Here is a 17,035-nt window from a genome sequence, read left to right on the forward strand (position 1 = left end):
GAACACTTCAGAAAGACCTGTTGACTTTTTCTCTATAAATGTAAAGTGAGACACTGGTTGCAGGATTCCACAGAGGCTCTATATTTGCAGTAAGTGGAAAATGAAGTAATTCAAAAACCATTTATCATGTGCTGACTTTGGGCCAGGCACAAATAGCTCATTTGGATAGGAGTAAAGCATATAGAAAACAATCTTAAAGTCCTTTAAACAAAATTTAAATGGCCCTAGTATTAAAGCATGAAATTACGATCTTCCGTCCTTGCACTCTGAGCTCTTTATGTTAGATGCTCAGACTTTTTGAGGAGGGAAATGACCCAAGGGTTTTTTGATGAATGCTTTAATTTCGACCTTCACTGTTGGGTTCCAGAAGCAGGCATGCTGTGATTCTGAAGAAATATTAGAAAACTTCAAATGAGTTTGGAGTTTGAAAGCAACCAGAATGATACTTCAAGAGGGAAAAGTAAGACTCATTTTACAATCGGAGCAAAAAATGAGTTGAAGTTACTTTAGAAACAGTATTTTGAATGGGATTTGAAATATATGACTTACGGTATAATCTCAGATATCATGGGAATAATTACAGAAGCCCAGATATAGAAGGACATAACTTTAAAACTTCCAAAGTTCATCTTAGTGTCTTTCGTGCTGCCTGCAGTCTTTTCTAATTTAGTGGGAAGGAAGACGGAAGCCATCTTCTCTAAAGCATTGCTACAGGGGAAGATAGAGGTCCAAGGACAGAAAAGAATCCCATTCGAACATCTTCTTAATGCAAGAACATTACAAAATCAATTTCCCCTCAAAATCCATCAAGCTTAATACAGTGTGACTATCTCGGGTTAATTATTCTTGTCTCCACAAGGAGAGGTAGTTATACAGCTCTACACAAAAGCAATATTTTACAGCATGGATATTAAACTATGTAAGGAAAGAGGTGAAAAAGGGTGGTATTAACTTAGCGCCTTCAGAGCAGTTTTCCTTTTGCAGAGTCTGACATATGACCCCTGCTGGAAGCTCTCGTATCTGGTCGCCTTCAGGGAATATAGCTAAAGCCCTCAAGTCAGAGCCAAATTTCAAAGCCTCCTGGTAACAGCACTGAGTGATAAGTTCATTTGCAGTAGTTGGAAAATGATATGCTTCAAGTGAAGGGGCTTATCACTTATCATATACCGTATTCATCATAGATAGCATTAGACAGAAATGAATAAAATTAGCTTCGAAATAACGATACTCCCACAGAAAGGAGGTCAATAGGAACAAAAGAGAGTTTTGAAAACCAATAATTATGAAAATGATACACAATTAGCACTATCTGGCATGTTCAGTAGCCATTTCACATATGCGAAGAATAATAAAAGTTTCCTGATCCTTAAAAAAAAACATGATAGAAACAATCCTGGGAAGGCAGAGCTTTGGTTTAAGAGACTCTAAACAGTGGTTTTTAAAACACAGAATCTTACATTAATCTGACAAAGATTTTTATCATTCTGTTACCCTCTGGGGCGAGAGTAGGACGGTGAAATACATAATGTAATTATTAGTTGTGTGGCTACCGTTTGCACATATCAAAATGATTAAACTGTGTGGTTATTTTTGGTTTTGTAAAAAGATTGGAAATTTGCTGTTATTCCTGTCTAAGTTGTGCTGCAGGTCTAACAGTGAAACGTGAAATTTCAGCCCTTAGTTCGAGTGGGGAAGACCGGTCCGTTAAGGGATGATCGCAATACAGAAACGGGGGTGTCACAAGGTGCATTATGGGATGGCTGAGGAGAGCACCTGTTAACCTGGGGATGGGGAGTAGGCCTCCCAGAGGAGGTGATGCCTGGGGCTGTGCAGGCGAAGGAGAAAAGAAAAAGAAGTCTGTGTTCAGGCAGATGGGAGTACTGGGAGTGTGATATGCCTGAACCGAACGTATGAGGCAGGGACTCCGCAACAGGCGAGGCCAAGGAGGCTGGCGAGGGTGGATCACAGAGGGTCCCTCACGGCATGCGAAGGGACATAAGCTGTCCTATAGGACAGTATCTCAAATGTTCTTAACCGTGACCCACAGTAAAAAAATGCAATTAATGTGGCAACGCCAAAAGAGAAATGCAATGAAACCATACCTTCCTATAGATGCTGTGCTTTGATAATTTCTATTTTTTCTTTTCTTTTTAGAAAATGCTGGTTATTCAACTATACTTCAATTTAAAAAAAAAGGCTGGTTATAACCCTCCAAACTTACTTTATGATCACTCAGTGGTTCACAAGCTGCAGTGTCAAAGGCACTGCTACAGGGTCAGAAGGAAAAGATGAAGGGTTTTAACAGAGCGAGTGGTGCTGGCAGAACTGCAATGGGGCAGCTGCTCAGGCTGGGTGGGGTGAGCACGTGGGAAGGCATGAGGAATGGAGGGGAGAAACCCGGAGGCATTTTGGTCCCTATCTTGACCGTTGTTATTCTAAAAAAAAATACTGGCTGAGGGATTGCTCCTATTAGAAAATGGCAGTGATAAGGGTAATTCACTTTTATTTAGGAAAATTTCCAGTGACTTACTGAGAGATGGTGATGACTGAAAATGAGGGCTGAGAGTCTCACTTAAGTTGGTTTTGCAGACAATAAAAGCAAACAACAGAATTAATCAATTTGCTCATAGTTGCTTCCTATTATTTGACATTGTTAGATCACTCTGATCTTTATAAATATGTCCAGAGATGCACGTGTCTTCCTATCAGAAGATGGCCCCTCTCGATGGTGGTAGTTGTGAGTGCTTGCATTGCTTGGAACAGCCGTGACCACCACCAGATCTAAGCCCCAAGGTGAGCAGGCACAGATCCTGGCCCCATAGGGATGCCTGCCTTTGCAAGCTATGGCTATGTCTGGGAATTTCTCTCACCTCTTTGTATTTGCATGACCTTTGGCTTGAATTAGACTCCCTATCCCTGCGGCTCTTGACCAGCCAGGCTGTGGGATTTGCTTATCATACCTTTCCAAAAGTTACACATACCCTTCTAGGGTATGCTTTGGTCTAGGGTATGGTTCTGGGTTGCTTTGGTGTTCTAGTCCTCTCGGTTTAAAAAAAAGGTAAGCATAGGAATAGCACATTGTTAACTCACTTGCAAGAACAACATACCCATACACACAGACACAAGCACCAAGAACAATTGCATTCTTATCAAAGCAGAAGATAAACAATTATCATGCTTTCAACCCGATTTAGGTGTACACAGATACATTAGCAAATTACACTGGAAAAAATTGTATAATATTTTAAAAATATGAATAATTGAATATATCAATATTTTTAAAAAAATCGTATGCCAACTGTGCCTTCTTATTAAAACTTTGGGTTGTATATGTCTGAAATGGGTTTATAGGTAGTGTGTCCACTGTACCTCATGGTCCCGCTGCCTGGCTGCTATGGCTCTGTTCATGTCTTCGGCATCCCTGACATGGTCAAGGGCCTGGTCCAGTGACTCCTGCAGGTCTGACAACTTAGCACTGTAGTCGTCCAGCTGCTCCAGGACAACAGGAAACAGAGCGCGAGTATCATTGTAGAGGCGCTGCCAGCTCTCAGCCTGGCTCAGCACTGGGAGAAACGGACACAGAACCTCAGTGTGGGCTTCTCCTGCCTCCTCTCATTCCATCCAGCATTTAGCAAAGATACAAACTTGTCAGGCCATGCCTTTCTCAGCAATAGAGACTGAAGCTGTTGTTCATAAAAATAGCCCCGTGTTTTATACTTGAAGAAAGAACTACTATGTTGAAGGGTTTGAGAGTCCTTGGATGACAGTCAGCCCAAAAAAGAGTTTGATTAGGTTTTCCAATGAGATTAGGTTTTTTGTGGAAATCATGTCTTTATGTTATGTTTATTATTACCCAGATTATTAATAATTTTACCAGACAAAGGGGTTTGGATATACTATAGTTTTACTATTAAAAATAACCCAATTATCTTGTCTGTTACTGACAAGTGTTGTTCACAACCACTCATTTTCTGTATTCTCTTCAAGCATTGTTTTTAGGTAGCTTCTTTAGGTCAAACCTAAACCATTATTTTGGATGCTATGAAGATTTGATGGCAATGATATTTTCTTAAGTTCTGTGTATGTTTTAATTCTCTGATCAAAGTAACATACATTGACTACGTGCCTTAATTCTCTTTTTCCTCCAGGGAATATCAGTCAGACTTTTCAAGGTTTTGTATTTTCTTTCATCACTGTGAGCTGAAGATACACATTCATGACTGTAAAGAAAGTAGTTAAAAATGCATTGGCCAGGTGGAAGGTGGCTAAGTGGAAGATGTGATTGGATTCATTTCCTCAGGGCAGACTTGTTACATTCTAAAATAGGCAAAAAGTGTGGAAGCATTTGTCTGTGACATCAGAGCTCCAGCCTTTCTGAGTGCTGGCTTCATCCTGACCTAGAAATGTGGCCTAAGATTCTTCTTGAGTTCTTACTGTTTCTAAGACTTTATACATTTGTTATGGTAACATCTCTTTAAGCGAAGAGTGTTCCTTTTTCTAGAATAGTCACAATAATTTTTAGCAGAAATTGGTAGTAATGATCTTAGGGAAATAATGTGGTGCAGGTGTTCTTAACCCTTTTTGTGCCACTGCACCCTTTGTAATCTAGTGAAGCCTTCAGGCCCCTTCTTATCATGTATTTCAAAATGCATAAAATAAAGAACATAGACTTAAAAAGAAGACCAAGATATTAAAAAACAAATTGGTGCTACAACAATACATGTGCTTCTTTAGTAATACATGAAATAACAAGACCTAGAGGTGGGACTTGTAACTACTTAATTTTGAATTACTGATGAACTGAATGTTGTGAGATCAGAGTACAGCTAAAACCTGATACCCAAATCCGTGGCTGCTCTTGTTGATTGTGTAGATTAAAATGGACACAAATTCTTTGCAACTCTTCCTGTCAAGAGTAGAGTCTATTTCCTCACTGGGCCAGTCTGAGCCAGTAGGATAGATACGACATTGTTGAGTTCCATTCTTGCCTTCCTGGAAGACTGTTGCCATGTGAATGAGCCTGGGCGAGGCTCCTTGAGGGTAACACCCCACAAGGGGGAGAGGCCCAGCAATCCTCGCTGAGGCCCCAGACATATGAGGGAACCCAGCTCCTGCTACATGCAGAAGAGATGAGATGTCCAGGTTGAGTTGAGCCCAAATTGCCAATGAAATCATGAGCAAATAAATGGTTATTTTAAATGAATACGTTTGGGGTGAGTTGTTAGATCGTCGTTGATAACTGATAGAGTGACCAAGTCATAGGTTCGCTAATACTACCGTGGTTTCTTGCCTACATTCATCATTAAGGGAAATGTTAAATTTGCACTGGAGGCTAAAAGTCATTAAAAGTCTTTCATAGACCTCAGAACATGAATGTCACTGGGCTTGTAGCTTTACTGCCTTCTCAATAAGATTTCTTTTATCGTAGTTTTGGAAATTGGTTCCCCTTAGTTTTTCTTCCCCTGTTTTATATGTTTTCACCAACTGTGAAGTCCCTATTTCTTCTCCTCAGGAGTTTAAGGTCTATAGATTCATGTGGAATCTCAGCTTCTTTTCAAAAGCTCAAGTTTGGGCCTGGATCTAAAAATCTTGATCCTGGGTCAGTTGTGCTGACTGATTCCCTGAGGCCACATGTAAGTTCTAAATAGCTGCAAATAGGGGCACCTGGGTGGCTCAGCCAGTTAAGTGTCTGCGTTTGGCTCAGGTCACAATCCCAGGGTCCTGGGATCCAGCCCCATGGTGGGCTCCTTGCTCAGTGGGGAGTCTGCTTCTCCTTCTCCCTCTGCCCCTCCCCACCCACATGCGCGGGCGCCTGTGCGCGCGCACGCACACCCTCATGCACACGCACGCGAGCGCTCGCTCTCTTTCTCAAATAAATAAGATCTTAAAAAATAATAGCTGCAAATATTGGGGATTGCTTGCTTTGACGGAACATTCCTGAGGATCAGTATCCTCTCTTGGACGCAAAAGGAAGCGGACACGTGCTGCGCCCTAGGAGTTGAAATCACCTACGTTCATGGGCTTCATCTGCTTCCTCGTCCACTAGCTCCCTCTGTGTGAGAAATGGTTGGCGGCGTCTGATCTCCTCAACCATCTTCTGGGCCAACACCAGCTTCTCAGAGATTTCCTCAGAGGTAAGTTCCTGCTCTTCCCCATAATAGAGCATCTTGTTGTTGATCTCTGAAAGGAAGGACACAGTGAGAGAAGAAAGCAGGCTGGGGTGTCCGGGCATTTTACAGTGATGCCACTGAAAACATGGACAGTGAGGGCAAAAGGCAGGGCTGATCCTCAAATGGAAAGAGCGTTTCGTTTAAAGACAGGGGTACCCATGATGTTCACGCTGCAGATACTGGTGTCAGCATTGGAATTCACCATATATTCCAAGGAGAAGTACAACCTGGAGGAAACAACTCTGCTTCCCATTTGGTGTCTTTGGAATGGGAATGGGATTAATACAAAGCCTGTCCTGACTTCAGCTGTGTCTGGTTTCCATAGTAATTCCTGAATGTTAACATTTAAGGCACACAAATCTGGGGTCTTTGATCAACATTTTCTATAAAATACAGAACTTGGAGAAAATCCTCTGAGGTATCTCCTGTCATATGTAGGGTGTGCTAGAGATATTAATTATATTTTAGCCAAGGATCTGGCCAAAGCTCTAAATCAAAATGAGAGTATACTGATAGTTGTTCAAGCGGATCTTTCAGATCATTCTATAGACCAGATATAAAAATAGAGGATTGTTATATTGTGATGAGAGCTTTTGTTTATTGATATATATATATATATATATATATATATATGTATTTTGTGTACACACACACACACACACTTTGCAACTGCTTTTTACCTTCCGTAGTATGACTGTCAAGATTGAGCCATTTTGATTCTGGGTCATTTTCACCCCACTTCCGGAGAATTTTAGAACCAAAGGGACTGCTGACGCTCAGAGGGATCAGACGAGTTGTCTAAATACCAGCAGAGCTGACTTGTTCTCTGACTTTCTCTTTCTACTAAATATGATCGGGTGAAAGTTATGTAATTGCCACCTTGTCCCCTGACAGCTCTCGGAGGAAGCGTTTTATCTTCCTGGCATCAATGAAATTGTGTGTCTGTGGTTTACTATGATCTACGCGGTTGGCTAGACAAGATGGGTAAACAAACACTGGTGTCACATAAATCATGCCAGATAAGGGCTTGTATTTTATATGGATAATGGCTTGAAGGTCATCGGGAGTTACGTACAGATGGTTGGGGAAAAGGAGTGACACACTGTTGGTACTGTGTAGTGTCCCTGAATTCTGAAGGAAAGGAGATAAACGGGGTAAGAAGTTTTTAACATTGTAAATATTACTGAGAAAGTCATAGGGAAACCAAGATATGCTAGAAACAAAACTATGAAGGGATTAAACATTCACTTTGCTAGTAAAATCTATAATCTTAACTCCGGAAATAACCTAAACATAGATTCCCCGCACCCCCCCCTTAGATCTAGCACTTGCAGTGCTGACTTCTATGGCATTTTGATCCAAATATTACATTTTCACTTCTGGCCTGTTTTATTTTAGCCATGTCTGGTGTAGATTAGAAAAAGGAACGTGGACAATAACATTTTTGCCTTAGCCTTTGGAGACTATTCATACATTCTTTTTAAAAGGTAAACTGATGGAAATTATTGTTTTCCATTTACATTTCTTTTGTATTTCTTTCATCTTTTCCTATGCTTAAAGGGTCAAATAGAGGGCTGAGATTCCTTCCAAATGAAACACGTTAGAATAAAAAATTTACAACAGCAAAGGTGAATTATTTTCTCTGAATGGCTTACTAGGATGTTGGCTTTACTTGCTGCCTAGAGGGGCATTTGTTTCTTAATTAGATGAGGTCAGCTCATCTAGGTTCAATCTTACTTTTGAAAAAAAATCAATAGTAACTCTAAAATGAAAAAAAAATTTATTGGTAGATGCAAAAGCATGAAACAGAGGACGGGACTGGGAGGTGTTTGAAATGCATGCCATTTATTTTTATTGTGTATTATAGCCAGCAAAGGAAATATAGCAAATGTCTTGGCTCCATTCGTCCCTTTGCCTGGAATATGTTCCCTATACTTCAGATAAAGATGTGACTTTCCCACTGTGGACTCCTCTACTCCATTGTGCCCGGAGATGCACTTGGTGTTGTCACCCAGCTCTTAATATATAGGATAAAAGCTATGGAAACACACAAATACTGTATCTTTGCAGACTGTAACCCAAGGAAATTCTCTTTTCCAATAAATGAAAGTGCCTGTTTTCTCTTGGTAAATTGGAGGCTGGCTTTCAGTGGGCTTTTAAGATAGTCTTCAAAATATAGCCAACACTTAATCAGAAGTTAGAGCACAAATAAGTACTCCTCTAAAAGGGAAGGTAAAATCTGCCACAACGCTTTAGGGCAAAGAAATCTCCCACATCCCCTCCAGGCTTTTCTTCTGGCTTGGGGACGGGAGCATGTTGCCTGCCTGGTCTTTGGGAAATGGCATCATAGAGAGAGCTTAGGACAGTTTGGATTAGTGGACAGTTTCCTGCCACTCTAAAGGCGGTTTTTTGCTGAGAATAGCCCAGAAAAACATGACTCCTACTCAACTCTTGCATTTTAGAGACACCATAGCATTCCATTTCTTCTGCTGGAAAGGTTTTCTGGCATTCCACTTCCTTGAAATGCCTGGAAAGGGAATGATTCTATACATTCTGTACATTCTATACATTTATTCTTGACAACCAACAGATAGTAAGTAGGGATGAGTGCTCAGAAATCCTAGATGGACAAACTGGAAGACCTTATATGTAATATACATATATAAATGCATATATATTACCTTATCTATAACACTGTAACAACAGTTCCTGGCACATAGTAAACACTAACAGTAGCCATGTTTTTGTTGTTGTTAACAACACGAATGATTCCTTGACATTAAGCTGCATGAGAAAAGAATATATTTACCTTGAATTTTATCCCTCATATCGTGAGCTTGCTCCGCGAGCTGAGTTGCATGGTTAATGGTATCCATGCTTTCCTTCTGAGCCAGCTTGCCCCTTCTTGAGACTTGACTTTCCTATAAATAATCCATATAAACAGCAGCTTAAACGTACGAGAAAGGAATGTTCTATCTGTGCATGTAGTAGTGGGTGGGCGTAATGTATTCCGTAAACATAAATTTCCTTGGCATGTGAAAGTTCTATAATGTATAAAATGGTCCCAGAAATCATGCGTGAAGGTAGATGTGATGACCAGTTTAGCTGTATTCCTATGCCATCAGCCACAGTTCAGTCCAAACCAACCGCCTTTCATATGGAATTCACTCTTTGAATTTTTACTGTATCTCACGATTCCAGACTAGGAAATTACCCACGTCTGCTGATCGATCTGACGTTGTGCTGACGGAAGAGCTTAAAGTTTCACAGGGGAAACTGTTGAGAAAGGAGGCAGACCTTGAAATGCTCCGTGCGGCCAGTGGCTCCTGGGTGGTCCAGCCAGCGCTGACACTGAATTACCGCAGAGATGTAAAGGATTATGCTGACTGGGCTCAGTGCTGTTTTCAGTGCTGCATTCCAAATTCCCATCAACACGGATGGCACTAGGGTACAAATAACCACTCAAGCAGATTTGGCTCTAAGTGAGACTCTTCTCTGAGAAGTGGACTCCATTCTCTTCACTGGGGAGCTTCTCTTTCAGAGCTCCCACTTTGTCGAGATGAAATCCCGACTCAAATGCAGCTTCTGAAAGCACGTGTGGGTGTGTATGTGCATGTGCATATTTCTGCGTCTGCAAGGGCAGAAGCTCATCTAAGAAATGGTTCAAGGCCAGGACACTGGCCTGTATGCACGGCGTTGGGGATGTGTACTGTGAACTTCCTTTTATCATTAGAAAGATTGGCTCATGGGTTATATGCAAGCGGAGGAGTTCTGTCTGACACTTGGTAGATGCCCATTTGCCTCATCTGGTGCTTTTCTGGCTCGGTTCTCTAACAAAGTGCTGCAGCATCTGAGCGGACGCAGGGTGGTCTGCCCCCCAGAGTGCTCGTAGACCCACTGCACACTTTCACCAGGACAGCAGAGGGGCTGTGTCAAATGTCTCTCCTCTCCTCCAGTGTTCTAGCCAGAGGATTATGCCATGATTTTACCTGGAAAAGCTCTTATGTTTTCCATGAATAACCCACAGAAGTGGCCCTTAGTCAAGGAAGAGAATGCAGAAATGGTATCATAACTAACATAATATAATAAAAAATCATAAAAAAAAAGAAATGGTATCATAGCAAATATGTGCCCAGAGGTTTTTTATCAAGCAAGTCCCAAATCCCTTCCATATAAAGCTCCATGTGCAGCACTAACACGACCATCATAGGCTTCCCGAAACAGTGGGCTCTCTGAACAGACACCTGCATTCTGAGTCATTGCGTTCCTTCCTCCAATGCCTGTCTTCCTCTTGCCTTGTTCTCATGCTTTCCAGAGACATGAAATCTGTGCCCATTTTAAAATTACATGATGCAGAAAATAAGATGAATCTTATTCTGATGTCACCCCTCCCTGCTTTTAAAAATTATGGACACAAATGTTTAAAACATCTAGAAATTTTCAACAAGTTGATTTTTGATCCAATTTAAATTATATTTGCAAAGCACAACACTTGTATTTTTTTTTTTTTTACTTTGGCTTCATCCTTCAAAGAAAAAGTCCTATTGTAATTACTGTAGTCTTCTAAATTCTTTCTTTTAAGGAAACTTTGAATTGAAGCAAGGAAAGGCAGGTCGAGGATGGAATCCGTCTAAGAAGACTTCTTTCTGACAAACACCAGAGGGCGCTTAGATATACACTATATATTTGATAAAAGACTCCGTGGTAAAGAGGACCGCCTGTCACTTTAAATTCCAAATTTACTGGCTCTAATAGATAGCGATGCCTTATTTGAAAGTTTTATTTTTTTCTGTAACTTTGCTTATGGAAGAAAAATCACGGTACAGGTCCCTGGTAAAACCAGTGCACCTTGCTTTAAGAAGAGCTGAAATTAAAAAATTAACTCATAGCTATAAACTGGTTGATGGTTTACATTAAAAATAGATGAATCATTTACTCCCCTCAACAGCAAACACTCCTTGTACATATTTGACATAGAAAGTGGCAGGAACTTTTTGGTAATACAGTGTAAGACGGGTAGTGTATCTAGATTACTGATTTAAAAAAAAAAAATCAACCAGACTAAGTGAGGATAATAATCAATGTCTAGGGTGATCATATATGTTACTGCTTAAGCTATGACACTTTTGAAAGTGAAAGGGGAAACTTTTAGAAATCACTCTGGGAGACAAGTGTAAATGAGAGTACTGAACGAAACAGTAGTGGGAATACTGGTGTGCCATTTCAGAATGTGTACAGGGATACCTCCTATGGCTTTCCCTACCTCCTGAACATGGATGGCTTCTAAAAACTTTTCCAGACTGGATCTCTCCTCTGAGCTGCAGACTCAAATCTTTCTCTAACTACCCTCTGGGCATCCACAGAGAAATATCCAGAGTAATCCATTCTGTAATTTTATTTTTTGATATTTATTTATTTATTTATTTAAATTTAATGTAATCTCTACCCCCAACGTGGGGCTTGAACTCATGACGCTGAGATAAAGAATTGCATGCTCTACTGACTAAGACGGCCAATTGCCCCCATTCTGTAATCTTAGAATAGTCATTTCTCTAAGCCAGAGCTTTCTTCCTTGTCACTCCTCATGTCCAGTTGGTCACCCAATTGTTCTTATTCTCCCTGCCATTCTGGCCTCTCTTCCTGTTTCATATGACCACAGTCTTGATTGATACTGATCACTGCAAATTCTTCTCAAATGAAGGCAAGGTAGCAATCAACCACACTTGTCTAGACTTTTCCAGACTACTGGTGTCCATATCTTCAGAGTCTTTACTCGCCAGTCCATCATCCCTACTGCAGAAGAATGTTTTTGAAATTTCAAATCTCATCAGTTCATTGTTCTACGTAAATACCTCAGTGTTCTCCAAAGTCCACAGGATGAAGTCCACATGTTCCTGAGCGTGGTGGTCAAGGTTTCTCATGATCTGCCTCAGAACACTTCTTCAGCAGTATCTCCTGCTCCTTGCCTTGCAGCTGATCTTTACTAGGCCATAGCCAAAGGTTTTCTAGTTCTAAGAACACACTATGAATATCTCTTTGCTCTTGTGTATTTTCTCTTGTTTGGAAGTACTTGATAAACTCGCAGTCATTTTTAAATACGTAGGTCAGTACTCAACATCTCTGAGAAACGTTCCCTCATGTACCCCTAGTGAACAAGTTCATTATTTCTTCGTTAGAGTTCTCTCTTTAGCCTGTTCCATGCCTCTCTTATTGATTGCTGTGTTATAATTGTTTTGTTTTATGTATCTGTTTTCCCTGCTAGACTGTGAGCTGCTTGAGAGGAGGGTTTATACTACATCATCACGTTCATTTCAGCACAATCACTTATACACCAGGTATTAAGTCATGCTTTCAGAATTGAAATATATTCTTATTTCTTGCCCTACATTTTTGTCAGGTTCAGAGATGAGGCTCTGATGTATACAGGTGACCTACTTTCCTTCTAGTTCTAAACATCTCTTTGATACATTGAAAAGCAAGGAGGTTTTGTTGTGGCTGAAGGAGTAGGGTGGAGGTGGAGGAGATGGAGAAGTGGAGGGGATGGTGCCGCCCCTCCTGAGACAGTTCTTGGAGACTGGACTCTGTGACTTGGGGCTCTGCGACTTGGGGCTCCGCATTGCAACTTCAAGGTCCAGTTGGCAAGGGGTAGCACTGAAATTGAGGGAGGGCCACCGCCTCCACTTTTGCTTGTAGCCCAGTGCCACTCTGACTTTGAGCATGGTACCTTGGGAACATGGGAAAGTAGAATCTTGACATAGTCCTTGGGCCTTTCTTCTAGACGTGATCAGCGGTGGTAGAAGTGAGGTCCTTTTGAGCAGTGGCTATTTATGAATACAAATGCACGGGCATCCTTTAGGGGGTTCCCAGAAGTAAGAGGGTAGGAAAGGGATGTAGAATTTCCAAAAGGAGGCTAGAGGAATTGGTTATGAAGGTTGGGACAAAACCAGTCACTTTAGATTAATGTGAATTGTGAGATTTGGGTCTCATGAGATTTATGTGACAGTTTGCAAGGAGGTATTTTCAAGTTCAAGAGGCAACATTACTGAGATTTAAAAAAAAAAATCACTGTGGGAACCTACAGTGAAATCCTTCACTCTATTTAAAGGCAAATATTTGTTACTTATGTGGTAGAAGACTTTCTAAGGCAAGCCTTTTCTTAAACCCTTCTATGAGACAATTAGGGACTCTTCTAGACTAAAGGATTGAAGGATGCTTGAGAAGTCATTAGGACCAGCTCTGGGCATTTGTTTTAAAATGTTTTAGCAGGTTCTTACACATCTGGTTTGTTCTCATAGTCAGAAGAACCTTATTTTCAATAAGAGTCCGTGGAAACAGCTAAAAGTTCCAAGAGCTTTATCATCAACCTCCTGCTTTGGTGGTCTGTTCTTGGTGCCCAAGAGCCCTTTCTATTGTGATGTCACTTGTAAGCTGGTGCTATTTTCTCCCTATGAAAGTCTGCATTTAAGTTACACTGGAAGTGGAAAAATTGTACAACAAAAGGATCAGTAACTCTGCCTGAGCGGTAAGAGGAACTAATCTTGGTGAAAATATTTTCTCAAGAATTGAGACACTTTGGGCAAATTCCAACCATGATACCGAAATGACAAAACAATGAGTTTTTCACAGGGATTTCTTTCCCAGTATTTCCTTTGAAATTTAAGAGATCTCACCGCTTTTTACATATGCTTGTGGTTGGATTAATATGCACCACTGCGTGGGAATGAGGGACACAATTTTCATACACATTTCAAAGGAATTGACTCTTCCAAAGATCAAATTAGAATAATTCATGTTTTTAGAAGCATAACCTGTTCAAAGTTTAAGCGGTCCAAGTTCAAAAGAGATTATCAGAGTTATTTTAACCTTTATTTTTGTAGAAAATAAGAACTGTTTTTGAAAAGAACTTCAATGGTTTATAATGTCAAACACCAGCGTCTGAAAGTAGAAATTCCAGAGTACTCTGGGCAGTACTGGTAGAGCATAATCAGGGGAAAAAAATGTGTCAAACATTTTAATATGTAAAATATGGCACCTGTGGCTTAGTTATATTTTTCTTTATTAGTACAGATGATGGATATTTTTCCATTAGGCTCTTGGGGAGTGTATTTAATAGTCTTTCATGTTGACTCTGCTTCTGTTTTTATGTTCTTCTTGTTAATGTGTGAGAGTTTTACAAGCCATATTTCCCTCCGTATTTTTCTTAGTCTGGTTGACTTTTTCATTTATTTAGTTGTTTTACTGGGTATTTGAAATTTTATCTTGTCAAATCTACTACCTCTTTTTATTATAATTCTTCATGCTATATTTAAGTGTAATGTTTTTTCCTTTCAAGGTTTAACAATCCTTTAGTTCTGCTTTCTTACGGATTTGAGATTTAAACTCAAGTCTTAATCTGTCTGGAATTTATTTTAGTATGTAGTATAAACTGAAGTTTGAAAGTGATTTTTTTTCCCTGTCAACCCGTAAAATTGTTTTCTCAGTGTGGATCTCTTTCCTTTTATTATTTAAGGCATCCTTTAGCAAACATTTAAGTTTTATATTCTATATAATAAAGTTTATTTCTGGGCTCTCTACAGCTCTTAGCCATAAAATGTTATGGCAAACAGCAGACCAACTATTCTAATTGAAACATATATCAACCATATTAACCAGCAGCAAATACAATGAAAGTTCCCCATAAACATAGTTTTCCAAGGAAAGCAATCAAAATGGGAAGAGACTGTAGAGACCAAGTATATTAACTTTCTCCACAGATCTTGCCTTGATTTATTTTAAGGCACGTGGGTCACTGCATTTTTCCTGCACTGTGTTAAGCCTCAATCGTTTGTGACTAGCCAGGCTCACCCCAGCTAAATCCTTTCTCTGAAGGCAGTCCCAGAAACTGAGTACATACCCTTTCAGCTAATTCCTCCACGTCAGACAGAAAGCTTTTCATTGTGCTCTCAGCATTGTTGATTTGTATCTTTCTTAGGACATACTGGTTTTCTCTTTCTGACAATTTTGTCTGTGGAAAAAAAAAGTTTTGAAAATAATCAGTAGATATGCACACCAGGTTTTAAAAACTATACATAAAGGGGCGCCTGGGTGTCTCAGCTGGTTAAGTGTCTGACTCCAGGTTTTGGCTCAGGTCGTGATCTCAGAGTCCTGAGATGGAGCCCTGCGTCGGGCTCTGCACTCATTGCGGAGTCTGCTTAAGACTCTCTCTCCCTCTACTCCCCCTCCCAACCCTGCGTGCTCTCTCTGTCTCCCAAATAAACAAATCTTAATATATATATATATGTATATATATATATACATACACACACACACACATATATATATACACACACACATACAGGCAACGTTTTCAGTGTAGGAGGACTCACGGTAGAATGTGAACTTCTGTTACCAAAACCGTGGGGTCTGACGGCGCTATAAGCTGGTATGAAGGTTGGGGATTGCACAAGGGTTCCAATGGCCTTCAGGGCTGAAATTCTGCAAGCTCTGCTCACTGGGCCAGGAACCCTGACCTGGGTTGTGCCAGCCAAGGAGAAAGGGCACATTTTTCTGATTTCACAAAGGTACCATCTAGACTGCTGGGGGCCCAGGGTGTCTGACCTTTACAATTTCAATTTTGGCAGGCCCTGGAGGAAATGATCAACCCACAAGGGTCAATTTAATGTAAAATGTAATGTAAAATGGAGTTTGGAAATTTTCTTTCTTTCTTTCTTTCTTTCTTTCTTTCTTTCTTTCTTTCTTTTTTGAGAAGAAGAGCAGTTCTCTTTATTTCAGACCATTTGCCCCTTCTTTTCCATTTTTGAGGAGTTTGGTCTAATGTAGCTTTAGCTGGATTACTTTGGAGTAAGCCTTGTAATCCTGGCACTGATTTCCTGTCAGCATAATTATACCTGTCTTGAAGTTGTGCTGTTGAGGAAAGAGAGTTTGAGCAGTATCAAGAGGCCCGAGTCTGGGTGACTACCCTGAGAGGTAGTGCCTTCACGTGTCCAAACGGATGAGTGTAGATAAGAATGATTCCTAAGCTTGGAATAGACTGCTCACTAAGAGTCCATCCAGCTCTATGATTTTGTGGTTCTTGCTTTGCTTTACATTTTGCTTATTTGGCCAATTGCTGTGGATATCATTTATTTGCACCTCTAAAAAGTAGGGTTAATGAGCACTTTCTAGGGTAGGTACTGTGCAACTGCTCTGTGTATATCTATGTATATTGCTTACTGGATTCTCTCCACAGCCCGTGAGGCAGGTGCAATAATGATCCTCAAAGCCAGTGGAGAAAGCTGAAGAAGGAACAGGTTAAATAACTTAGCCAAGGTCACATAATTAGTGTCAGAGCTGCGATCTGAAGGCGATCAGTATGGTTTCAAAGTTTATGCTCTTAAACATTATGCAAAATTGACAAAGTAAAAATCTTTTTTAAAATTTATATATTTATATTTATATAATTGTATTAATCCCATTATCCTTTCAGTTAATTATTATTGTTTTAAAAAATATCTGTTGGTTGTGAGAGAAGCCCATTATTTAGAGGGGAAAAACACCTCTTAAAGTTCAGATATAGAAGCACTGTTATAGTCTACTGTTTTTGACTGTTGTCTGTTTGTTAGATATTAACCACTAGACCTGTGAGGAGACACTGAGCGTGTATGCCTGTGTGCTTCAGTGTGTATGTGTATGGGAAGATGAGAGAGACTGTGTGTCAGTAAGAAGGGAAGCTAGGGGTGGGAGAGAGAGAGGGAGATAGTAAGAGAGAGGTTTCTAGAGAAACTCCTCAAAGCACTGCAAATTGAGGTTAAGGTAATGGTAAGTTTGAGGACCTGAATAACTAATGTACCATTCTACCAAGGAAATAAGAGTGTTTTCCTTCCCTC

At 40.3% G+C, this 17,035-nt stretch overlaps 1 protein-coding gene across 1 annotated transcript in view; it reads right to left on the reverse strand.

The window, feature by feature from the left end:
• LAMA4 (laminin subunit alpha 4) overlaps window positions 1–17,035 on the reverse strand; it is a 137,381-nt gene that overhangs the window by 54,905 nt on the left and 65,441 nt on the right. The window contains exons 8-11 of the mRNA XM_008706201.2: window positions 15,064–15,174; window positions 8,980–9,091; window positions 6,013–6,180; window positions 3,370–3,563 (exon numbers count right to left, since the gene is read on the reverse strand). Coding sequence (XP_008704423.2) covers window positions 3,370–3,563; window positions 6,013–6,180; window positions 8,980–9,091; window positions 15,064–15,174 — 585 coding nt within the window. The remainder of the gene's footprint in view (window positions 1–3,369; window positions 3,564–6,012; window positions 6,181–8,979; window positions 9,092–15,063; window positions 15,175–17,035) is intronic.

Source organism: Ursus maritimus, unplaced genomic scaffold (assembly GCF_017311325.1).
Source record: "Ursus maritimus isolate PB19 unplaced genomic scaffold, ASM1731132v1 scaffold_13, whole genome shotgun sequence".
Classification (NCBI taxonomy): Eukaryota; Metazoa; Chordata; class Mammalia; order Carnivora; family Ursidae; genus Ursus; species Ursus maritimus.